This window comes from Lepisma saccharinum, chromosome 3, assembly GCF_977018435.1.
Source record: "Lepisma saccharinum chromosome 3, izLepSacc3.1, whole genome shotgun sequence".
Taxonomy (NCBI): Eukaryota; Metazoa; Arthropoda; class Insecta; order Zygentoma; family Lepismatidae; genus Lepisma; species Lepisma saccharinum.
The window spans coordinates 70,192,810-70,219,744 of NC_139231.1; the positions used below are offsets into that span (position 1 = coordinate 70,192,810).

The window sequence follows — 26,935 nt, forward strand, 5'->3', positions numbered from 1 at the left end:
TTCTTTGTCCGACTTAGCCTAATCCGTAATAGGCCTTTGTGTACCTCGGCACACCCCTCCGCGGCTCATTAGAGGCGGGGGTGGTGGGGGCATCGGAAGTCAGGTCACGTCCGAACTTGCTCTCTCGGAATTCCACGTAATTTAGAAACCTCCCGAAAGATGGCATTGCCTGACCCGTGCAGCCACGCTGTTGATCCAAAAAACAATAACCGAACCAGCATTATCACATTAGCCAGTCAACGTAAAGTTGTAAGTTTATTTTTAAACAATTTCTTCCAATGAAAATTTCCTCCAGCTACTCCTCCCGTGACGTCACGCCGGTGGCCAATCAGCGTTCGTCTTGGAGGCTGAACGTAAATCGTTGCACCGCGCGGTAAAGAGAATCGTGCACTAGTGCGGTGAACGCGAGAGTGTGTATACAGTGTTGTTATTCCCCCGTACATGGCTGTTTTAGAACATTGATGTGCATTGTGAAGCCCGTATGCAGGATATACTCCAGATGTGCAGGTAAATGATAGTTTGTGTTTCTTCTAGACTACTTACGCGACAGTGACCACAACTGTTAAAAAGGGTGTTTTTTGTAAGGATCAACAAGGACTCGTCATGTATATACGGTAAGGTTCACAGTCTTTTTTAAAAAACAAAAATATGCATATATTGTAGTTGTTAGTGTCAAATCACGCTAGAGCGGCGATACCACTAGGTTCTAGGGCCACATTTGATCCTGGAGAAGTAAACAAGTAGCTAGAATCTACAGCGGACCATATCCCACATAGATAACGGATGTTTACCTTGTCAATTTCCCGGCGTGTGACCCTGTCTACAAGATATTGGTTTATTTGATCCACCTTACCTCGTGTATTTCAATCGCTAGGATAACTAAACACGCGAGACAAATGCTAATATTAAACGTTGGCTTGGGTTCGAACCCAGGATCGCACACGGCGCTGATCAACAATGGCAAACTTGCCAAAGTGATGCAACAGTTCCTTGATTCCATGCGACTTTCCATGCGACCCCGTCACCGCTTTTTCCGAGCATTCTGGGACTGAACTCTACAAACCTCACTTAACTTCCGACACTGCATAGTACTAACAATCAGCCAAACTTGTACCAGTACTGAAATAATAATTAATAAACCTTCAAGAGTTCTCTTGATTCATAGTCATTTTGATACGCTGTAGAAGAATAGAGCCAGTGCCGAAGATGCAAAAAAATGATCGTAAGATGTAGACCACAACTGTAATTATTATTACTATTGCCACTACTGAAATATTACTTCAGGGACTCTGATAACACACTACTGGTTAAGACTCTATTAGTCAGTCCATTATTAGACTATAGAGTAACGTGGTTCGGGTCACGCGTCATATTGTACTATTGGTCCCGATTTGCTGATGTGCATACTTGACGTAGTGCTCAGAGTAACACTAGGTATTTGCAATTGTTTACATATATTGCATGATCTGCCTCAGTGGTCAACGAAGTACGAAGGCATCGCTTAAATACTTTCTTATTCAAGCATTACCATCATCAATAATCTTAGCATCACTCTGATTGGATCAACAAATTTTCGTCCACAACCAGCACTTTTACCTATGGTAGTGCTCGCCCGATGATATAGCTACCGAAGGTTATGGGTTAGAGTCCCGGTGTGGACATTCCTTTGCACTTTTCATTAATCATTGTCACGCAATCACTATTTATCTTCATCGCCGCAATCAACTTTGGAAAACAACGTAAAATATCTAAAATTCGGTTCGATAGCTAAATGTGCATTCTCTTATTTTACGCTGATCGTCATTTTTAGGGCAATGACGACACTCGCAAAGAAATGCTCCTACTCTAGGCTGGGGTTTGAACGTGGGACCTGTGTTAGCGAAGTCGGAAAGTCGACTGCTAAACTCCCAACGACGTATCAAATTCAATCCTCTTAGTATAAATGTAGCCGCAATTTGACCGGCACCGTGAATTTCTCGTACATTTAGCTACGTTGTTTTTGTTTTTGTGCACTGAAGGAAGTAAAGAAATAATGTTTCTGTGGAAATCGGTTAAAAGACGCCGCTCGATCCGACCGTTGAAGTCACCGAGGTATTGTTGCACCGTCCGTCGAAATCCCTAAGCTACTGTTCTCTTCACCAGTCGAAATCACCGAGGTATTTCTTGGTGAGCAATGAAAATCATCCTTTTTTTTTCCTATCTCCAGGATGTCCATTCTCGTATGCAGTTATGACAATATAACTTGAAGCATTGAAACCAGTATGGCTGCTTTCTGCAACTCTCTATTTTATCAAAGTGTCTTCGATAAAATTGACATGAACGATTTATCGATTACTTCAGCCAGTTTATTTTAACGACTGTAGCTTAAAAGAATCACAAAAGGTTCCTTGTGTCTGATACCAGGTTCTGTAGTATATTCAGTCTACAACTTGCAACGAAATCTATGAAACTTGCTCATATAAATTACTATCACACATTATAAAGCCATTTATTTTACTTGGTCACGGTCAATGTTGCCAAACAGACCATGTGCCTTCCAGGTGCTGTTATTCAGAAACAAACTAATGACACTTACTTTTTTCAATTGTATCTTTTGTACACTACCTAATAATGCATTTGACCAAGCAATTCGGTCATTTCAATAACAGACTTGGTACGTAGTACACATCAGCATCATCTTTCGGTATCGGATCGGGAAATCTGGTAGAGTGGCATGCGTAAATATTACGAAACAAATTGTTCACCATGTTTATTACCTTTGTTTTACGCAATGGAAACTTCAAGAATTGAAACAAAAGCGCTAAACAAGCCAGTTTACGTAAAAAAATCTATTCCTTACAAATGCGTAGGATACAAAAGAAAAATTAATGAAAATAGTCATGAACAATTTGCCGAGCAATACTTGTGCATCTGACTGTATATCTAGGTAGACGTGTATCCAGAAAACTACTTTAATGTGGTCTCGATAGTGGTGACATTGACTTAACAGCAAAATAATCACAATAACGATAAGGAATGCATCCTCGGAAAATTTCTGAACGATAACCTATCACAATAAGCGTTTATAAAACATACTAATGCCACTCAGTTCTTCAAGGGCGTAGCAATACTGAGCTTTTACGTCGAATCGTTGGTTCATTCAGTGTGCAAGAGCTTGAGAACCATCAGCGCCATCTATTGTCCTGTGTTTATGTACAAGACCTTTGCGGATTCCTTGATTATGCTGATACATATCTTGCAATCTTTATGAGTTTACCGTCGCATGCCGCTCGGTTAGGCCTAGCACGGTTGACGGAGATCGCCGTCCGGTTTGTGGGTGTCTGAGTTCCGTGTCCGCTACCCCCGCACGGCGGGTATGACCTTGGCAACACGGAACAACTCTCAGGTATTTTCTTTCTTCCCCGAGGCTTGGCTTCTCAATCCCTTCATTCCCAATTTGCCGTGTGCCGCATGAGGTACGTACGCATTCGCTTATAAGCCTAGCATTTCTGTGCTTTTTTAACCATGTTGGGAGTCGTATCTTCATCGGCTATTGTTAGCGTTTACGGGTGTGCATAGCACTGTTTAGAATTGAGTAAGTTTCTTTCGAGTAACGGTAATTGTAAATAAGTTACTTTTTGAAATGAGTAATTTAACTGGGTTATTTATAATTTTACAATACTTTCAACAGTTTTGGACATTTTAGTTCACTACAACAATAGAAATAAAAGGATATAATCTTCACATATTTATTACGAGCCAATGTTTTGAGTAACGTAATTTTAACAAGAATAGGAGTTTGCATTGAATTTCGTTACTTCTGTATTTTCTGGAAGTTAATTTCTTTCATGCAACATGTTCTACGAGTTATCTTATCGGACATACTTTTTAACTGAGTTATATTTCTCATCGAGTAACTGTAACTGAATTACTTTTTGAGCAAAATAAGTGTAACAGAGTTACTTCTAGTGGAGGGGTTCCCAAACTTTTTCGTTTCACGGCGCCGTTAGTGTTTCAAGATTTTTCCGAGCGCGCCCAAGTCAGAATGTAGGCGCCTCTAACACTTGCAACGCTAAGTTAGTGTGGTTTGGTTGCTTGCCTTAAATTAAAATGAACACATATTTCAAATTCAGAAACATTTAATATGTAAAAAGTACTAAATAAGCACATATTTGGAATAAGTGTCATTTCAGTGAAAATATTGGAAAATTTCGCGACGCGCCTATAAGCCAGCCACGGCGCCGCAGCGCACACTTCGGGAACCACTGTTCTAGAGGATGAATTTGCCAGTTCTGAATTTAGTATGATAACGCAAGAATATCAACGATCTGTTAATTGAAAAAGTTACGCGTTACAGTTGCAGTTTTGGACAAAATTTTGGCAACACTATTACCGCAATTGTACGTCGTTACGTTATTACTAAACAATGCTTAAATCTAGCATTTCTTACTATTGACTATTATTAGGTAATTAGCTTTCATTGCCATAGCATTTACGCGTGTGCATACTATTCTAAACGTTAATACCATTATACCTCTCTTCATTTTTAACACAATACGTATCTAGAGAGTACACACAAAGACAATGCATAGAGTTTAATTTGTTCAGTTCAAGTGCATCATGCATGCGTGTGGTAGTTATATTCTTGGTCCGTCGTTCATCGAAATTTCTGATCCGATGCATTTTTAATGCGTCATTGAAACTAAAGTGTCAAGATGAGTCAAGCAATTGTGAAATGGTTAATATTATCAGTACTTGTTATTGATATTCTTGTTAAGTCATTGTTCAAGATCTGAAAAATACCCGGTGGAGTCACATGGCATAGTGGTTCAGAACCCACTTTAAACTGGGATTAGCCTTCCTGTGCATAAAGTTGACTTAAAACAATTTAAAAAAAGATCTGATTAAAAGTTGTCTGAAACAGCAAGTTAAAAATGTTCAAAATTCAATACATAATGCAATGTGTATGCTACATTCTACAAAAGGGACCTTACTTTAAACCGTCAAGGTGCACTAATTATATTTTAAGAATTAAAAATAAATCAAGTTTTGTTTTGAAGTAAGTTTCTAAAATATTCGACACATTTTTAACGAGTGTATGAGCATAGTATCATTAATTTTTTTTTTTTTTAAAAAAAGTTGCATTTTAGTTGTTTGCTTGAGGCTAAAGCCTTTATGCAGTTCTTTTTATTAAATAATACTAAATTATCTTTCAATACCAGCCTTTAAGTGTACATACTTTTCGAATATCACCGATGACTCTACTAATATTAACACATTACGCATCTAATCCCATTAACTTTCAATGTAATCGTCACAAGCCAGAAGTGTCCGTGACTGTAAATACAGAAATAGTAATATTAATTTTTATTATTAAGTCATTGGGGAAACCCTTGTACTCCTTTGTACTCCAAAGTGTATTTTTTTTTCAAAATTTTGTTACTGATTGACATTCGTTTTGTTGTTGAAATGTAATACCAGACAAGTCCTCCGAAATGTCTAGCTACCTGAAGATTTGAGCTACAAATAGACATCAATTATTGTGGCCGAAAAATTGATTTGCCTCCAGTTCACGTTTTATAATACGTAATTTGAAGCAACTATTGTGCATAAAGTGGACTTAAAACACCAACTCAACGAAGCAACTATTATTAATATTTCTTTATAAATGAGGTTATTGATGTCCTTCTAAACCATACTTATGAGTTTTGCTAAAAAATGTTCTAAGAGTGCACAAAGACTCTACAATTTCATCTTTCACAAACTCGCAACACTTTTTTAGTAAAATTTTGAACCGTGATTGCACACTCTTGGTACACTATTTCCTAAGTGTGTGTGCAAATTGTTTCAAAGTATATGGAAAATTTCCCAGTTATGTCAGAAAATGTGATAAACATACGAATGTTGAAATTTGAACACTACTCTCTTTTTCATTACACTCTTTGAATTCCTTTATAATCACTTTTAACATACATTGGAACGCTGCGCGTTCAAATGTGATCAAAAGTAGTTTCTACGAAATGTTTCAAAAGTTTTAATAACTTATGCCAGTAACAATAATGTGAATTTCCTCTAATCCTTTCCTTCGTATTTCTTCCACGGTAAGCTGGCTGTAGATGAAAATGAAATTCTATTTTGTTAGAAACCCAGATGCATGATACTGGGTTGTTTTGTAATATTTGAAGCAACTTCTATTAACATTTCTTCGATAAATGAGAGGTTATTGATGTCCTTGTCAATAGTGCTTGCAATCCAAATATCCTTGTTTATTACGATCGTCGTAGTAATTTCTACCGCTCACATGTACGGATTGTAAAGTATCTATCTTTGACGAAGTGTTGAGTAAGTTGTTTGAATCGAAGCTCGCTAACATCTTACTTTTTTGTGAGGAATTCGTTATTATTTTGATACTCTTACAAGTTAACAGGCATCTTGAATTAATACATACATGTACTTGCTATAATCTGTCAAATAACATGGTCGACAATACCCGAAGATCATATTTGGAGGTATATACTAGTTTCTTTCATTCGTTTACGGGAGCGGTTTGTTGTCTGGTTTTGCCCTTCCACACATTTCGAGGGGTTACCTTGACACGTGAACACAAACAGATTGGCAATTGTTCCGCAGCAATGCTAGAATTTAGCGGTCTTGTGGCGCAAAATGCGGTAGTTATGTTTAGCTTGGTGCCTGTTTTAATCTATAAAACGCTACTTTTGCCAGCTACACAGTTCTTATGCTTGTCAAGTCAATTTTTGACGGAGCTAACGTAACCTTCAGAGGTACAGAGGCTTGGAATATTTCTTCATGTGTGGTGATTGGATAGTTGACAATTTTGTTTATATTTCTATACTTAAGCAACTTGCATTATACTTTATTTTACATTTGTCCGCGGATCTAAAGATACAATATAGCTCTACATTTAGAGAAGAATTGAGAGTTGAACCACTAAATGAATACTAAAACATTTTCAAAGAATCAAAATTATACAGTGCATAAAGGGAAAATTTCACGATATTTTGTTTACTGCCTGTCAATATACTTTGCTTTGATATATATATATATATATATATATATATATATATATTTGATGGTGTGTCCCACCACTACCAGCATAATAATGGTTCAACGTGTATCGTGGTTCCTGTGTGTACAAACAAAGGTGCCAGATCCTCATTTTTTTTTCATTTTGATTCTCAGGGGAATCATCTAATCGAACGCAGGCTTGCGCGGCCCGTCATGCCAGTACAGTATGAAACGTTGCTGCTGCTTGGGTTGTTCCCAAGCGGCATGTGTCCTTTCGGTCTAAAATCTCCCTAATATTTATTACATATCTACAAAATGTGTGTGTGTGTGCATTGCACCGTGCCATGAAGTCACACAGGGGGCGTGGATAATGCCCCACACATAGTCAATGTGTGCCATACTGACTGGGGTGATGTGTTTAACACCATGTTCTAGCTGCCTCTACCCCCTTCCCGAGGGTTACCTCCAAGTATACTCACTGATTAGAGGCTGGGTGAACTCCATATATACAAAAGTTATATGTGTTACAACAATAATATTTATTATGATTATATACAAATTTTCAACCGTTTCAGCATATTTAGTGTAACACACTGCGAAATGAGATATTCTAAGTTTTGAACACGCTATTGATGTTTCTTTTGGTTTATTATTTCATATATTCCATCAATTTATTACTCCTGAGTATATTGGTGTTACAAATATTACTATTATATTATTATGCGCGTGCTAATAGCATCCGTACAATGATGACATTTACCTTTTCTTGTCAGAACTTCAGAAATTTCTGAAATAAACGTGACTTGAAATTGCGTCATTGCAGTAACAATAGTAATGAAATGTACTATTTAAGGCATTTAAATCCGCATTCCAAAAATTTTGTGTAAGTCTAACTTACAGGAACAGGGTATATATATATATATATATATATATATATATATATACACACACACACACACACACACACACACACACACACGGGGTATCCGAATCGAAACGCCCTAATGGCAACTGTCTGTAACTCCACATGTATTTGATGTATCCAAATGAATTACACCAATGAATATACATAGTCATAAACTTTCTGTGAGTAAAGTAGTAATTAGTACATTTTTAGAACATTTACAACATTTCTATATGCGCCCCACAAGTTGCACGGAGGATGTCCAGTGTATTCAACCAAACTATGGAACAGCTTCGTGAAAGGATTACAGTTTTCATTTGAACAGTCACACCACACATGGTACAGACAACCTGCCGAGAAATCGAGTATCGGTTGGACATCCTCCGTAGGACTCGTGTGGCGCATGTAGAAATGTACTAAATGTACTAAAAATTTATTAAATGTACTAATTACTACTTTTCTCACAAACTTTATGACCATGTATATTCATTGATGTATAATTCATTTGGATACATCAAATACATGTGGAGTTACAGGCAGTTGCCATTATGGCGTTTCAATTCGGACACCCTGTATATAAACTCAAAGGTTTGACTGCCTCCCCGATGGCGTAGTGATAACGTCGTGGCCTTGTAATGAAGGGATCCCGGCTTCGATTCCAGGTGCGGGCACAGTGGTTCGGGTCCTACTTTAAATTGTAGGTCACGATTTGCCTTTCCGTGCATAAAGTGGACTTAAAACATCAAACCAATCAAACAAAAAAAATCATAGCGTACCAGTAGAATACAGGTTCAAGAATCAAGTTCTAATACATACATTTTTTCATGACTAATACAAAATACTGTGATGGTACATACCTAGGTATATTTCCAAGGAGAGGAAATATTCTCTCCCTGGTGTGCATGGGCGGAACCAAGATGTTCAATCTAGGGGTGCGGAGCTCACGGTGCGGTGTGTGATGTGTAGAATAAAAAAAAAAGCACAGTAAATTATATTTCTATTTAGTCTCAAGGGATGGAGTTCACAGTAAAGTAGTAGTACGCACTGCAGAGCTTTTTAGCACCACAACAGTAGCTGTGGAGTGGATAATTTAAATTGAACCTCTGTTTTTAACATGTCGCTCCCACTTAAAATCAATGCATCACTTGATGACGTATTTACTATACAACTTTATTTCATGTACCTTTATCTCACTACTGAGAGGAAATTTGGGTGTGCGGAAGGGGATAATGCTGGGCTTAAAACAGTAGTCTGGAATAGAAAATGTAGAGAGGGGATGGCTCACTTGATCGAACTCCGCTGTTACGTAAATTTTGTTATCTGCGCGACATCAGGAAAAGGGAACACGTGGAAATCATAATAATTGCCATGTTCTTAAATTGAAAACGTGATGTGTCACTATATTGATTTTTTCCTTTCATTGTTGAATAGCTCGCTGTGGAAAAATGCTTCTTGCATCGATATACAGAAATAGTGCTGTGCCGTACATAGTTTTTCGTTGAGCAATGAAGCTACACTGCATAAGCAGATTTTTCTGTTTCTCCTCTATTACAAGTTAGTCAAATTTACATTTTTCTACACTTAAAATTTAGCAGTCTGCGTGTTAATTTACGAAAATGGGACGGATTATTTTTTTCCTTGAGCGCATGCGCATTCATGTCGTCACTCCTCTATGCTGTGACTAGAATGAGGAGCAAACATGGCGTCGGTAACATACACACACTTATTCATATTATTTATTTATTTCAAACTGTATTTATAGTTCGGTACAAAGAAAATTCCATAGTACAGAACTTTTACACACACTATAATCCAATATCACAAAGTAAAAGGAGAAAATGAACTAAGAATAAAATACAAAATGTTTGACAAGGACAAGAAGGACATAAAATATATTCTTAATAACATTGCGTTGAGTTGGGTTTTTTAGGCCCAATTTCATAAGAATATTGAGGTATGACATTTTACTATTCAAAATATTATCTATAAAGTTGATTTCAAGATAGCTCCTATCTGATAATGACCTAAGGTTCAGTCTCTGTAATATATTTCCATAGTCATAGGTAAAGCTAGCAATGAGACATGAGAAAAACTTTCAAATTTCAATATTTTAACATGCATCAAGGTAGAAATTGCATTTGTGTTCACCATAAATATATTTAAAAAACTGTATCATTAAAATTGTGTACTATATTAATTCGTTACCTATGTAATAGCCGTTAATATTAAGTCACGGTATTTTTTTTTTACAATGGCAACCAAACTTGACGGTCTTATATTGTCGTTTCTGCAGTCAACCTTTTACAATGTGCAAAAATCTCAATTTTTCTTGTACGCTTTACCAGATTTTAACGTTGCAGTAAAAAGCAAAATCGTTTCTTACAGAATTTTCCATATATAAAATTTCATTCACATGTCTCATTTGCGGTCGACTTCATCTTTTGGTTATACGAAACTGAAATGGAAAAATCTTAATCATAGAAACTGTTGTTTATATACTTCAATACACCAGCGAAAGGTGTAAAGGGGAAGGGATTTGGATGGCAATCAAATTAAACATCTGTTCCAGTTCAACAACCTAGAAACTGCATTCCTGCAGACTAACGAGGCTGTGGCGCGTGAATCCACGCCATGTATGGTCCTTTATTGGGTTTTTGTTTCATCTGGTTCAGATGTGGTTAAGATTTTAAGATTTTTGATAAATACTTTTATATCTGCTGAATAGAAATGCTTGGACACTGATTGGTGAGAAATCTGTGATACTGTTAATTCCAAGACCCAGTGTTTCCCCTCGCTAAATTCACAATACCTCACACATTCATGAAGGATAAGAAAACTGTAAAACAGTGCAATAAAGTGGAATTAAAGAAAGAGTGGAATACATTTCGATTTCAGTACCCGGTTGGACAATAGGCGAAACAGAGCGGTATACTTGCTTTTACCGTAGCTATGCGAGTGATACTTTTCTCTCTTGATACGCTTACAATGGCTAAGTTTTAATTGTCTTATGCTTTCTCTAATTACGCTAATTTTAAATGGGAAATTAATATAATGTTGGCTGAATTCTGTTAAGATACAAACGGAATCTTCTACGTCATTGAGCGAGTGCTATGGATGGAACTTCATTGCGATCGTAAATATTAAGATTAGTTTGTTGAGTTACATTTGCTTAAGCCGGTAACTGGACAGTACTAGAACGGCCTTCTGATATCTAAACTAGGTATCAGTAGTGTGTACTGACTATTTGATAACTCGCTAGTTAGTAAATACTATATTCGCCTTTTTATACATCGTGTTTGCAAAGGATGAAATCCGACTAAGACACTAACGAAAGTGTCAATATCTTTTCCACGTAGTACATGAACGAGGCTGTGGGCACGAGAACCCTCACCAAGCTAACTCTCTGGCATTTCTAAAGCCGCTAATTTATTACTAGCTGTTGTTAAACTGGGCAAGATCAATCTACTCCTGACCATTCTTAAGTCTTGGTTTTCTTTCAAGTTTCTTCCCATTGGGTTTCTCAGCCAGAATCCTGTAAACTTTTTCTTTGTCCTCAACCATGCGTACTACATAGCCTGCCCACCAAATTTTCTTTTCTTGATTTGATTATTCTAATAGCAGGTGATGAATGTAGATTATGTAGTTTAATGTTATGCAACCTTCCACACTTCTGGTGTTTCATCTCTTTTCGAGCCAAATATCTTTCGTAACATTTTGTTTTCAAAAAAAGTTAATTTTTGTTAATCTTTTAGTGTAAGTGAGAGCGTTTCACATTCATAAAATCACAGGCAAAATTTATGTTTTGTATATTTAAACCTTTAGATTCTTTGATATTAGAGGGAAAGATATAAGTTTATGAACAGAAACTAACATACATTACCTGTACAAAGGCTTTTAATATCCTTTTTGAAGTTTTCATTTGTCAATGTTACTTCCAAGTATTTGAATTTAGAAGGGCATCTACAATTAGGATTTGATTTACCCAGCCTCCAAAGAAATTCAGCCCTGGTGCATCTACAAACAAGGCACGTTTCTGCAAACTTTAGCAAGCATTCGCGTAATGGAATGTAAATTTTAGCATCGCATCTGTGGCAAAAGCTTTAAATCAGAACAGTCGCATGGAAAATGTATGTATACCAATTAATTCCTTTTGTCCCTTGTACCTGTTGATATTCTAATGTCGCCTGATTATTCCATGGCATCGTCGCACCCACTGAGCAAGTAGCTTAATTAGCTTTAATGCACGTAGATTAATCAGGGTAGTCTTTAACAAATGCAAGGTTGGTAAGGCTGTTTTTTTTTTTAGGGTTTAGTGCTGGGTTCTCTCGTATTGTTGATTTTCCTATATTTCTACATACAGAACCAAAAGTAAGTCAATTGGCACAAAAATACAAAAAAAAAAGTCTGCATTTAATGTAATTTGTATAAGTTCATCACAGGAATAAGGTCCCACTTATGTTCAACATAAATAGATAAAAAAAAGGTAAAGTGCTCCCCTGTGCAAATCACCACGCCATGAAGGCGTATAGGGGGTGTGGGGGTCGTGAGTGGGGGTGATGTGATCAGCATCATGCCCCTAACCGCCTTTACCCCCCAGGGTTTCCCCCAGGTACCCATGTTATTCGACGCTGGGTGGGCGCCGGGGCCGCTTCCATCGTTAGAAAAGTTCCCGGATTTGAACCCGGGACCTTTAGCATTGTAGTCAGACGCGTTACCGACTGAGCCACCGCGGCCACCAACATAAATAGATAATAATTTAAAATAAGTAATTAACAATATCAAACCCTTTACAAAATTTTACTACTAAGCACACTTTTGAATCAAAAGTATATTCAAATCCTATGATAACGACAATCTTGTACGTATTCAATTTCTGCACATAATCCAGTCTAAAGAATGATTCTGAGTATGAAAAAGGTGTTCTGTTCGTAGACGTAAAATTTTATTTTGCTAACAGGTCTGAACACAACCAGTCTTGTCTTACCAATTTCCCTAAAAATATTAAGTTGCTGAAAACTCCATCGTTCCACGTATTAAAACCAAGACGACTAAAGTGATATAATCATTTCCACCACATTCTGCAAATACTTATTTTGGGGATTCCAATTTGAAGTACAATATTCTATTATCGGACCAATAATGCCGTTGAAACTGAAACGTCCCTCTAGTTTTCAATTTATTTTTGTAATAGTTTCATAACTATGGTAAATCGTATGACCTAGGTCCGTAACATGTTGGTTGAACTATATTATTTGTTAGTCATACGGGATTTCTATCCAAATAAATTTGTTTAAAGTCATATATTTTTTATAAAATGCTTTCCTACATGTTTTTACTTTTAAAAAACACAAGTAATGGAGGCACATTTATATTTCATATTTTTAGTTTTGACCATAAATGCATAAACTTATTTTGCATCTAAAGTGCATATCGTACAGAATTTGTCAGGATTTTTACTTAATTATAAGGTAATTTGGAAATTAGTATGTCCTTCACTCCACAGAGGGAGAACATTATTGGAATCTTGCATTTTATTACAATCTTTTTGTTTGTTGTTACTGGTTTTCTATTTTATTTATTTGGGTAATTTGCTCTTGAGCTCCAAGATGATTAAAGGAAAATGATCACGTAGTTCAAATATACATAATTTGTTTGACCGAACATAACGACGCGACAAGAGAACAAAAGGACATGCTGGCGACTGTTCGACTGGAGAGAAATACGTCCACTCTGACATCCTCAATGTTGACATATACCGGTAGAAGTGAGAGCAAAGTCATTTTTGTAATGTTTATTGGAAGAAAGTAAGAATATTTAATTTATTTCACAACAGCGTGGAAAAAGGATGATTTCTAATGAAATATTACTTAAGTTCATTTCGTACTTGACAATACACCCACATGTAATGCGCCCCCTGTTTCCTCAAGTGTCATATTTTCACTTATTGATTTGAGTGGAAGCGCATCCCCATCAGCCCTCGCTTGGTTACGCACTTGGCATGAAACTAATATGTTTCTTAAGTAAAGTACTTGCATGCCGAGATCATAGGTTCGATTCCTGAGTAAGACTGGATGTCTCTCTTCGCTCATCCATTCAATCAGTTTATCCTTGTCGTCGTGAGGGTCTCATGATAGCGTAGCAGTAATGTCGCCGGGTTCGATACACGATGGAGGCACATAGTGGTTCGGATCCTACTTTGAAATGTCGGTCCAGTTCAGTTAACCCTTACGTGCATAAAGTGGACTCGTCTTTGTCGTCGCGATTAACTAATACCTAGATATACGTATATGGAATGGCAATTGTATTTGTTAGTTATTTAGTGTCGATTTTCTACGACTTTTGGTTAATCGTGACGATCTGAATGAGTGATCATTTAATTGAATTAATGAAAGGACAATTACAAAGAAAACCTATGCCTATACCAGGATTCGAACCTAGGAACTTTGGTGGGGAGAGCGAAAGTCGGCTACTTAACGTGCTGGACCACCGAGCCTACGATTTAACCTACATAAATAGAGAAACTGGTTTCCTACTCACACCCACATGAAACACGAGCACCACCCTTCCATAAAAATGCCGCCAGGATTGCTGAGATCAACATATATACAGTGAGATGCATGAATATTTCTAGTCAAATTGTTAATCATAATTTTCAATCACTTTTGTAGTTCACCTTGCGTGTCTTTGAGAAATGAAATTTTATTGATGGGGTGTATCAGATTGTCTCTAGCTTCCTGGCATTTTATTTCATTTCTTAACCTCACATTGCGTTACAAAAGTTGAATGAACATAATGATTGACAATTTACCTAATGCCACAGGAAATAATTAATTATTGCCAGCTACAACTATAGTTATTTCTCTTTTCTGGTCATGGACTTTGAGAGGGTCGGCCGATCTCTCATAGGAATTGATAATTATCGTTCATTTGATTGTAAGAGAGATAAATTCTTATAATATTTATGAGAATCTATAAAGATAAGCACGTCAGTTAATTAGAATCCCAAAATAATAACCGGAAGGAAAAAGAGTTGGTTCGAAAAGTTGAGTGTAAAATTTAGGAACAGTGTTAGAAGTTCTACCACTTAATCCAAAGAATAAACCTGTTTTCATAAATACGAGTACTTTCCTTGATTTAATTAAGTTTAAAACTATAACAGAATATAATATTGTCTCTTAATTCATTAAAAAAAATACAATTCACTTTTCCAGAGAAGTAAGGTTAATAAATCGGTAGAATGAATAATCCCCGGTATGTGTTACATGCAATATTCAATAACTTGTTTCTCACGTTTTTCTGAGACATCGCCCACTTTTCTTCATACTAGAGACATATGTAATGGAGATTTTACTGAAATCAACAGGGATATTTTTAGATGTACATTCTTTAATGTGATATTGATTGCTTGCGTCCTTGCTAGTAACTTTCTTATTATAAGCTTTTGACTTCCATAATTGATTTTTCCGGCCTCCGTGTCGGAGTGATGAGCGGAACGTTCTAGGAAACCAGAGCAGAGGCGCAACCACGATTTTTTGTCTGAGGGGGGGGGGGGCAAGTACCAGGATAAACGTACCAATAATAATATTTTTTATTATTATTACTACTAGTAGTAAATAGTAGTAGTAGTATCAAAGACGTGATTATTGTCATAAATTACGCAAAAAGTGGGTAGAAGTCGGCGCTAAAGCATTTGTTTGGAACAAATGATTTGAAATATTTTTCAACACGTTCAATTTCACATTAGCTAATAATGGCATTCTCTCTTTTACAATTTTTTTCATTTAGATCGCTCGGCATCCATGGCCGACTCCCGGCGAACCCTAGCTACGGCTCTGAACTTTACGAGACTGAGAAACGCAGGAATTGCGAGCAAGAAAATTTTACGAAATGTATTTTTAGTTGCATAAAATTTGAAATCGAGAGGGGAATTACTCCTCTGTGCCCCTGCAGGTGCCCTTGGCCGCTAACCCTTGCCCCCCTAGAATTGACTTCCGTCGAAGGTTGGGGGGGGGGGGGGCAATGCCCACCCTGTAGTTGCGCCACTGAGGCAGAGTACCTGGGTTCGAACACAGAGTGAGGCATGGATGTATCATCCATTTAATCAATTCATCCTCATCCAAGAGGTATGGACCCGGTGGAGGTACAAGTGGTTCGGATCCCACTTTAAAACTGTAGGTCCAGTCCCGATTAGCCTTACTGTGCATAAAGTGGACTTAAAACACCAAATCAACCAACCAATCCAAGAGGTATGGAAAGCGACGTAAAATAATCAGAAAATAAATAGAACTAGAACCATCTTATTTTCTTCCGTTCCGTTAAATTCACACGGGCTACTTCCGGCACTAGACCGAAGTGTTTATTTTTCTATAAAGATGAACAAAAATTGCTTATATCTTCATAACCATTAACAATACCGATATTTTGCTTTCTCACCTAATTGTTAATAAAGGTTGCGTGTCGGGAATATTGTTAGATCACTATTAGGAATGCAAAATCCTAACAGTTCCCCTTCGTCCCAAGTGCTACTGTGTAACGTTTATTTTACCAGATCTTACATTTGTCACTGATATTTGTCAGTTAGATGCGCAACTTGCGTAGGTGTAAAGAAATTTAAAAATTGAAAGACACAAAAAAATAACAAAATCAGTCACTGCAAAGATGTTTCTTTTGAAAACACAAGATATATTTCAACATATCGTTAAAAAATGGTGTTATTTTAATTGTTGAGACTAACAGCACGTGTCTCCAAACCAATACAGATTTGGTACAGTGACTTCCACAGTTTTTGAATAGCGCCGTAATCTTATCCCGTTGAAACACGCGTGGTCAAGCGTGACATTCGTAGAAGGTCTTCCTTTAACTGAACAGGAATCATAAGTGGATTCGTGTTTTTTTTTTTTTTTGTTTTTATATATATATCTGGAGTTTGTCCAGAGTTGTGATTTAAATTAGACTGCATCAGTCTTTGCAAGTAATAAGTCGATAAGTTAATTCTCGATGAACTAACAGAAGTAACTTTACCACACTTTTTAACACTTAAGATATTAGCTCTGCGAAAACTAGAAATTAGAAGAGTTATTTGGACATTGTTTCTGTGGGCATGGGACTAGAACTAAAAATAGATTTCCTCTTTATTGGATGATAAATTAACGCTTTAATTGACGTTTAAGCTTGAAATTGGCATGTATGGGATTAGAAGAATTAATTTTAGACAATGGCGTAATTTATTAAAAGTCTGCAATTGAATACCATTTTTTTTCCGTTTGAGGAGTATTTCTAAGGTTGAACGGGACGTGTTCAAAGGCTGAAAGCCGATAACCCCTCTCCTTAAATGAGCCACTGGTTTTTGGAAAATGACCGATGTTGAGTTGCTCAACAAAAGGTAGGTGTAAAATATCGTGTCGCTGTATACCCTATTTCTAGTCGATAAATAATGGCGTCCATCACCGCTGGTTGCTTATGTTTCGCATACTATTCATGTGCAATACATTTTCTACATTAGCTTATACTTATTTATCCTCCAAAGGTTGGTTATGAAAGAAGCAAACCAAAAGACCAAAAAAAAAAGTCTATTTCGTAAAGAAATTACGAACACACGAATTAACCGATTGACAAGCCTCTATATGCTCATCGTTAATCTAAATGCAATATGGCAGAAAGAAAATGGGATTTTCATGTCAAAATACTGAAATTAAACGTTTGTTCCCTACAAGTTACGAAGCTGTGCAAACCAGCACAAAGAGCGCTTGAATGATCGGATTCTGATTGTTATAAAATGTGGACCTCGGTTTAAGAAAGGTAGGAGGCTTTCCAATAATATCTAATGGAAAGTTGAAACCTGTTTTGGAAGCTCAGACTGAATCCTTTTGAGGTTCAAGATAAAGAAACCCTCATAGGTTGCTATTTCACACGTCCATAAAAGCACACTCTAGAATCGATTACGATAAACAATTGGCGTCGAAAGCGTCCGTGTGCGGTCAAAATGGCGGAGGTCAGAACGCCATGAGTCTTCGAGATGATCAACATGAATTTCTTGAAGAAAAGAATGAAGGAGAAAAGTGGGTTAATGACAAATTTTACGACGGCGGTGATTCGCATCAACTGCTAGCTTAACAGAAGATTTCCATTTATTGCCGCAATTAAAAAAATCTGGCCTTTTGATTTTTGAAATGAGATTGGTTTCGCTTTTATGCGGCGTGCCGCCAACCCTTTGCTTCAATATTTTCAGCCAAACCAGTAGGTGGAGTTAGTCGCAGTCTTCCTGAAGCTATATCTGTTGTGCAGAGCTAGATATTCTTCTGTCTTGATTCTATGCTCTGTGCCCGGAGCAGACAATCAAATATAATATTTAACTACGCTGTTAAAAATAGGGCACGTTCTATTACTTACTTTATTTTCAAGTTTATAAGCTTCATAAGTAAGAATCACCCTTTACAAAGAAGAAAGACTTCTGCAAATACGCTGTATGAGAAACGAATTGCATGTAGTGTTGCAAATACGCTGTATGAGAAACGAATTGCATGTAGTGTTGTATTGCTAAGCCAAGTAAGTGTCTGTGCAACGTAAGTCAGTTGTCGACTAACAATTTCGTACATGGTTGAATAGCCAGAAAGTTGTTCTAGTACGAAACCCATCTCTGTTCGCTTCTTTGTACAGCTTATTTGGAAAAAAAATGTGAATTGAACATACAGTTTTCGTTTACGTAGTTGTATTTTCCATTTCTTTTGAGCAACCAGTTGTTCTTCTATGTGAAGGTGACAATTTTCCTTACCAAGTTGAAAAAACACGAAAATAAGATGAATCAATATGTTTGAATGTCATACCTCTATAAGATTTACCAACTAAATAATAATTTAACCGAAAACTTTAAGATATAGTTATCCCAGTAGAAATTCATAATAAAATAAATATTACTAAATTTAAAAAAAGATATACTTAACATCTCCAAAATTAAATCCTTAGAATAAAATCCAGCCATAAACAGCATTCCACATAGAGCAAGACTAGAAATTATCATACATCTGAAGACATATTGGAAGGTAAAAAACACTGTTGAATGCAGGTTTTGATCAGCTGCTTCCACCATCAAGTACAGTAACTAATATAGGAAATTGCGATCTAGTTGGCAAAAATCTATGAAGAGTCAGCTGGAAAGCATGTATTTCCAGTTGGAAGCCTCGCACAGTAATTAGTTAAGTAGCAAATCTAGTTCGTACGTTTACAGCCTATTATTGATTCCTCTTTACCTATCAAGTCTTTGGAAAACACATAAGAAAAGGTTTAAAAGCAGTTTGTGGGCAAAGTATCAAATACATCGAAGAAGTTGATACGAATTAATAATGTGAACGTCTAATTTATTTCATGATGAATAAAAAATAGGCAAATCCACTTTCTGACGATTACTTAAAGATCCGGACTGAAGTGATCTCCATAATCAAGTTTTCTTAAACAGTTTAGGCATTATATCTGATAAGCTTGTTCCTAATGCGAGCCTAAGCAGCTCAAGCTATCGAAAGACCAACCCATGCTGTGATTAACCGAATCGAGAACCGGTTCCAGGACACACCACTAAATTGAGTCCCAGGTGTAGCCGTGGTACTTTTATACCAAGCTGATCCCAAACAATCTCTTTTTTAGCTCTTCGAGCGCCAACCGCCAATGATTTCGTCCTCCTTGCATCTAACAAGAACAACACAAAGGAGAATAATGACGAGTCAATTGGACATCAAAGGGATATGTCGGCGAGATTCAGTCACTTACAGTTATTCCCTTTGTTAAGTCATTCCTCCCCTCCTTCGGTGGAACACATGAATAGGATTCCTACCTCAAATCATCGGTACCAATTATCCATTTGTGAAAGATCCGAGTGATTGTGATGAAGATAACTTACTCCAGTTTTTGTTCATTAGCGCAAAGTCCGCGGTAGATGGACGCAGAGTTTCCCGATATACATACCGAAGGATTATGATCGATATATATCGAAGTACCGAAACCGAGATACAAGCTGCACTTTGAAACAGAATAAGAAAGGGTAAATTATTGGAAAGAATGCCTTAATATTTACTAAATTCTTATGCCTTTTCTTCGCTCTGTATTGTGATATTTTTCAATCTAAATTGCATTGCTTTCACAGTGTGTACTATCTACTGACAAAAAAGTTCTGAGAATTGATGGGATCTGGAATTAAACGTGGAAAATTTTCTGAAAGTAGAATGTTTATTAACAGCTTCAAAGAAACAAATCATTGATTTATTCACACACACCCCCTAAAAAGCCGCCGTGGTCTAGTCCATAGGGCGTATGACTGCCACGCAGGAGATCCGGGTTCGATTCCCGGAGTGGGTGATCTAAGGTCCGAATTTTTCCGAGCTTGTTCCCGCATAAAGCGGCTCTGGGGCTCACCCAGCCTCAAATCAATGGGTATCTTCTGGAGGGTAACGGCGGCCGGAGAATGGTACTGATCTCATGACCTTCAAAATGGCCTAGAACGAGAATATATGGGGCCCTACCCCCACATACCCTAAATGTGCCTTCATTGCATGGTGTTATATGCACGGGAAACTATACCTTTACCTTATCCCCTAAAATCCTCTTAATTTTCCAATTTTTTAAATTTGTTTAAAAGGACTAATTTGTGACGATTTTGACTCTTCATGTTGTATTTATACATCTTGAGAACATACTTCCGCTCCGTCAGTTTGAAGTTTACAATAGACACGTGGTCGCGATAAACAAAAGGAAGTAGATAAGCCACTTTAATCAGGCCCCCTCCTTCCACATTGGGTAACGCTATCCGATAGTGGTGGCCAGCTTCGGTTTCCAGTTCATGCACACACACATGTATCAGGTGCAACACTCCAGGAACTTTTCGCACGTGCAAAATTATAAAAAAAAGAAAAAGTTCATTCGCAATGTTAACCTACTGTATAATGAAAAGCTGATTTATGCAAACTGCAAACTTACGCAAAGAGGAGACCAAAAAAAAAAAACAAGTAGCATAAGTAGAAATTTGCGGAAGAAACACGCAGATACCGATCAAAATTAAGCAACTTATTAGCAACGCAGCATATGCCGGAGTGGCGTAGCTCGACGACAAAGCTGTCAATTTACATGAACGTTAAGTGCAGGGTGCGTTTTGTGTTCTGCACGCGAGGGTCATAAAGTACCTCGCGCTGCTGACCACACGTATACTCGCTCCAATGGAGTACTTTAATTTATACTTTTTCACCGTGCATAACTGCCGCTTTTGCCGGATTCAATCAACTTTTTGACTTGAGCGCAGCGCTGCGAATGCTGTCTGAAGTATGGAAACCGCACTGTTATTATCGAGCGCCATCCTGTTTATCGGATTCTCAAGCTGATCACTGAGAAGTAATAGCAAATGATGTTTCTTGTTCGTGCTACGTTTCAGGCTGTGGTATTACAGAAGTTAGGGGTGGAACCGATTCTATCTTTTATAAATCGAGACAAGAACCAGCGAGACCAAGAACGAGACGGACGACTTGAGACAAGGTCAATATTTATTGTCCAAAGCTATAATATGGCAACACGGGGACACTGTTGTGTAGCGTACAAGAACATACGTTTCTAGATTTATAGTAAGTATTTTTTATATATATATATTTCGAGAACGAGACATGTATTTACATACCGAGACGACACCGAGAGCCTCCCCGATGGTGCAGTGGTAGCGTTTCCGCCCTCTTAATCAAGGGGTCCCGGGTTCGATACCCGGTCGAGGCACATAGTGGTTCGGATTCCACTGTAAACTGCAGGTCCAGTCCCGATTAGCCTTTCTGTGCATAAAGTGCACTTCAAAGCAAGAACTCAAACTCAGTCTCCAAGAGCGAGAGGAGCATTGTGTCTATAGTCTCGTCATTTCTCGTCTGAGTACCATTGCGAATAGAAATCGTTGTATAGGATTGTGTAGAAAGACTAGGTGGAGAAAACACCTACTAAAGAATATTATCACAGTAATGAAATAGCTTTCGTTTTGAAATGCCTTTCATTTGGTTATTAAGAAAACCATGTAATTTTTTCCCTGTGCAACAAGATTGTACATTTTTAAGTCGCCTCCGACTGTTTGGGGTTCGAGTGTCGACCAGAGCATTGTTCTTTCATGTATTTCCTCTGAACATCATTCATCGTATAGACCTTGTTAACCTAAAAAACAGTGAAAAGTGAGATTACTACTAATCAAATGTAAATCGTATAATATATCATCAGGCAAAATGAGTGTACTATTTATTTGCTATGATCAAGATTGTAAAACCAAGAACATGTTTTGTTATAATCACACCAAAACTTCCATCACAGCAATATAATGACCCATTATTTTAGTTTCTTTGGTATGTAGTCAGGTCAATCTCTCCGCACCCTCTCCAGCAGGAATTTTGAAAGTTTACTTTTTTGCATTGTACAGTCAACGGCAAAGATAATGGTAAGCAAATTGTCCCCCGCTCTTTTCATTACTTTTTTATTCCTCATTCCGTGTTGTTTTAAGGAATGAAACTATGTTTTTTCTTAATTTGAATTTGAAATTTTGGGTGCGTCAGCACTTAGGCTATTTTGCAACCCGTCACATTCTACGGGGGACAGCCCCTTACCATTACAAATAACAACTCTAACGTTGCATAGCTAAAAATCTTAAAATATTCTGACTTCTGTTAAAAGCTGAGGCTCTAAACGGGCACTCAGCACACACAAGGACAAAAGACAGGACAACACACACAAAATTATACTGGCCATAGTGCCAGTCGCCAGAACCTCGTTCGTCTGCAAAATACAGTCAGGGTGTACTGCGTGGAAGTGAGGTTGAACTATGTTGGTTCTAAGCAGGCACTGTTTTCTGCTTGTTGACGTCTTTATTTCAATTCATTGTCATCACATTGTGTAATTCAGAGCGAATGAAACTGGTGGTGGACAATTCGCCTACTGTTTCTTTCGCCGTTGGGTGTACATTTTTACGTACTGTGACGTTCAGGTGGTTCAAAGCACCATCAACCTTCACAATTGAAATATATTATATCCTCATGTTTATGTACAAGATTTTTGTACCAAGCAGATAAATCAACTGCCGCGCAGTCAGCTGTCATTATTATGGAATCAACTTTCATTCATATTTCCACCATAAGTGGTGCCGACGTTCGACTGTCAGCTACAACTCTATTCTCAATATAATTGAGATTCGTACAGGTACAGAGACTATACGGTATATCGAAAAATCGACTGTCCAACCTAAACTAACAGAATCAGTGATATCTGTAACTGCGCTGAAATAACCGTAGCTTTAGAATCACACTCTTGGTTTGTTTTGCAGAAATATTCAAGCAAAGTCTTTTTCAGTTCCTGTGCTCTGTTTAGCCCTTGCGCATTTTATGTTTTAAAAACACTGAGTTTCATTCGCAAATTGCCTTACCTAGTTTCTCACTAATAAAATAGCATTATGTATGCAACGAACAAGAATTTACATACTAATTGGTATGACATAAGTTTATGTGGCTGTTATGCTCTGTTTAATTTGCTTAGTGCAGCAGATTAAGGGGAAAAGTATTAAAATTATAGGAAATGTGATAAGTATACATACACTCGCCTCTGTAATGCGGTGGACCATTTCCTTGTACAGCATATTTGGAAGGAACTAATATTTTTGTGATTGGTTTAAAATCGTCTTTTAAATTTGATTCATTCATCTCCTAGAATGTAAAAGCAATTTCTAGCTGAGTTAACAAAGCGTGACTAACAGTGCCGCATCTACCCCTGGGTCTCCGGCCTTGGGAGCCTGGTGCGGGTCACACCCTGCTTGCAACAAACTCCAAAACTAAATGTTAAGAGCTCTAAACATAATCTGAACCTGGGATTTCAGATTCTGTGTTTAATATGATTTGTGGAAAAGTTGGATACAATTTTTGAAATGCAGAAAAAAATTGGCTGTGTACATATGCCCCAGTACTTACTTAATTAAACATACCATATATTTACTGTATACATTTACAATTCAAGAATAAACTCGTAGACACCCAATAAGTAAGGCTCTAAATTTTTCGCTTTATTTGCAATTTTTTGTGTTCTTTTTTCAAAATTCCAGTATTTTTTTTCTTAAAAAAATACTCTGCAGAATTTAAGCGACAGAATTCCAGGGCTATAATGAACGTTGATAATTACAAAAAGGAATGGTAAATACTTTGTTCTGTTTAAAACATGATTATTATTGCTTACATAAAATTCAGTCAAAAAGATGTTACATTTTGTTTGCATGACCGATAATTTAAAAAAATTATGTATGCACTGTTTATTATTATTATTATTGTACAGTCACGGACACTGCCTACTTGTAACGATTCCATTGAAAGTCAACGTATTCATTACAAGTCGTCAGTGTCCGTGACTGTACATTCCCTGCGGGTAACGTATCGTGGGTCAACGCCAGGCACTGCAGAAATAATTAGTTTCCTTGCCAGAATATTGTCGCATCACTTAATACTCGCGTATTAATAATAACCCGTGGCAAATGTCTAATTTCCCGGTATTTTTTCGCTACATGACCTTAAAAGTGATGAACTTGCTACGAACAATGAATATCGCATAAGGGACGTTACGTTATTTCACGACGCTTCTCGGTGTTGCGATTGCGTAAAAAATTTAAATAAGAGCACAAGAATTACACGATGATTTGTGTCTGTGTTAGTTACATTTTGCGTGAATATAATTCTGCAATGCACATCAAAGATAAGTAGAATCATTGAAAAATATTCTGTTAGATGTATTCCTGCTGTGGCTCACGTTTTGTTTTCGTGAGATTTTAATTCATACTGTGACAATATAGTAGTGTATGCGCAGACAGCAGCTTCGATCTGTTAAATTTCAGAATTGGTGCGCAGCTCTGGACTAAATAACATAAACACTCCGTAACAGTAATGTAGCATTTGAATAATGAAAACAAAGTATTTATTCTAGGAATTTCATCCAGCATTGATTCATATATATTGCGTTTAATCTTCAAAATCCTTTTATACAGTTCAATATTTCTATTTCTTGGTAAGACTCAACCCCATCTGCCCTTCCCTTGCGTTCGCACTTAGACATTGCACCATTTTATTAGATTGCATTCTAGCTATCTCTGCTTTTTAATGGTGAAGTTCCACTGAGCAAACAATTAAGCAACATTGAGCATGAAATTGTAACGCATGTGGAATGTCTTTTCTGCAGATGCTACACTTAATCAATCCAGAGCATGCTACAGTGCTTTAGAGGCAAGTTAATACTTATTCCCTGTACACTGTGACAGCATGATGGCGAATGCTTCTGCAGCATGTTGCTTCAATGGCATTGGCCCCTTGATTCAGAATGTTGCTTATCTACCGACATTATCAAGACGAGATTTGGTACTGTCTCAATCTCGAGTTGTAAATGCCTGTCTCGTTCTTGGTCTCGTCTCAATTTACAAACGTTCGTCACGTTCTTGTTCCTGTCTCGTCCTCGAGTCTCCAAAAAATATATGAAAACATACAAGCGTCTCACTGCACAATTTTCATACAGTATAGAGGTCATTAAGGTAAAAAAACAACTCTTTTTTTATAATGTTTTTCTATGACACGCCTCTTTTCGAGCCTACGAGCTCTCGAAAAACGAAGTTTTATCCTTAAAAAAATTGCTACTACAACTATGTTTCGCCTTCTTCTTCTTAGAGAACCAAACCCAACCAGCCTAACCTAACAACAAAAGCATTACATAGACTCCACAAAGCTACCAGTCAATGGGAAAGCTTAAAACAGTTGTAGCAGCAACACAGTATGAATATGCAGCCACGCACTACAGGTATTGCCACTAAAGGAGCGACTGTAATTAATAAACAAAATACATATGTGACGTCTATAACGAAAATCCGGGGAAGAAGAATATACCAAATGATAGACATCAAAATAAATGGGTCCTACGCTGCTACAAAGCGAAGGGCTGAACAGCATGGAGGTTGCAAGGAAGGACCTGCACCTGGGCAGAAAACAATGAACGAATAAATAAACAATCAGATAGATATTCGCTTGGTATGTCTGAAGAAGTCGCAGAGTAAAGCAAACTTGTTTAGTTCAATTTTTCAATATCCTACCGCAGAAGTATCTAACGATATGAAGTGTCTCGGACACTGTTTCATTTTCGTTTCGATGTTCAATGGTCTGCTTTGTAGAGAAATATCGAAGAGTCTGGTCTCGTTCTTGTCTCGAAATTTAAGTCGAGACCGAGACTTGTCTCGTTACCATCCTTGTGCTTATCTATTTTTTTTTTTAAAAAAGTACAAAATTAACGCGTCATCAGCTGTAAATCTAACAGACTTTTGATTGATATCTGAGGGAAATTTTGGAAAAGAGGCAAATGAAATCTGTGCGTATTCTGTTTCACGCTGCCTTCACACAGTCTTAATGCGTCACCGCTTGTGTGTGTCTGTCTTGCGTGTTTTGTCTTTCTTAATGTTACCGACTATTTCATGCATTAAATTTTACAGTTGCTGGCTTAAAACAGCTGCGAAGAGGGTGACATGACGGCCGAACGAATGGCTAAGAAAGCAGTGGGAGCTGCAACGACGAAATTCATTAATTTTGAAACACGTAGAAACAAATGAAACAATTTACACTGAAGTTGCGTATGTTGCATGCTACTTCGATGTGTGAGGTCTCTTAGTGACGATGAATTGACGCTAACGCTGCGTTAGAACTGTTTGAAATTCCCTTCGAGAATAGCGATGACACATTCTGCATAGGACGATAAGTGGACTAAATGCGTGTTATAGACAGGGACAGTAGGGGTAGACAGTAATGGTGGAAAGGACTTCCCGCCAGGAAGTAAACATGCACTTTTCTGAAGCTGAACTTGCTTCCAATAAAGTTCGAACCTGCTTAACTTTCACTGGCTCACAGAGGAAACGTAACGGTCAAGTGACGTACTTGCAACTAGTGCTGTTCCGTTGTAAACACTTATCGTCCACTAGATATTGCTGGGTCAGCGCCAGTGTGGTAGTGCACGGTAATGAAT

General features: G+C 37.4%; 1 protein-coding gene across 1 annotated transcript in view; it reads left to right on the forward strand.

Moving 5' to 3' along the window:
• The first annotated feature begins 399 nt into the window (after positions 1 to 399).
• The window catches only part of dysf (neuronal PAS domain protein dysfusion), a 388,516-nt gene continuing 361,980 nt past the window's right edge, over positions 400 to 26,935 (forward strand). Inside the window, exon 1 of the mRNA XM_083118732.1 lies at positions 400 to 507. Coding sequence (XP_082974858.1) covers positions 482 to 507 — 26 coding nt within the window. The 5' untranslated portion in view covers positions 400 to 481. The remainder of the gene's footprint in view (positions 508 to 26,935) is intronic.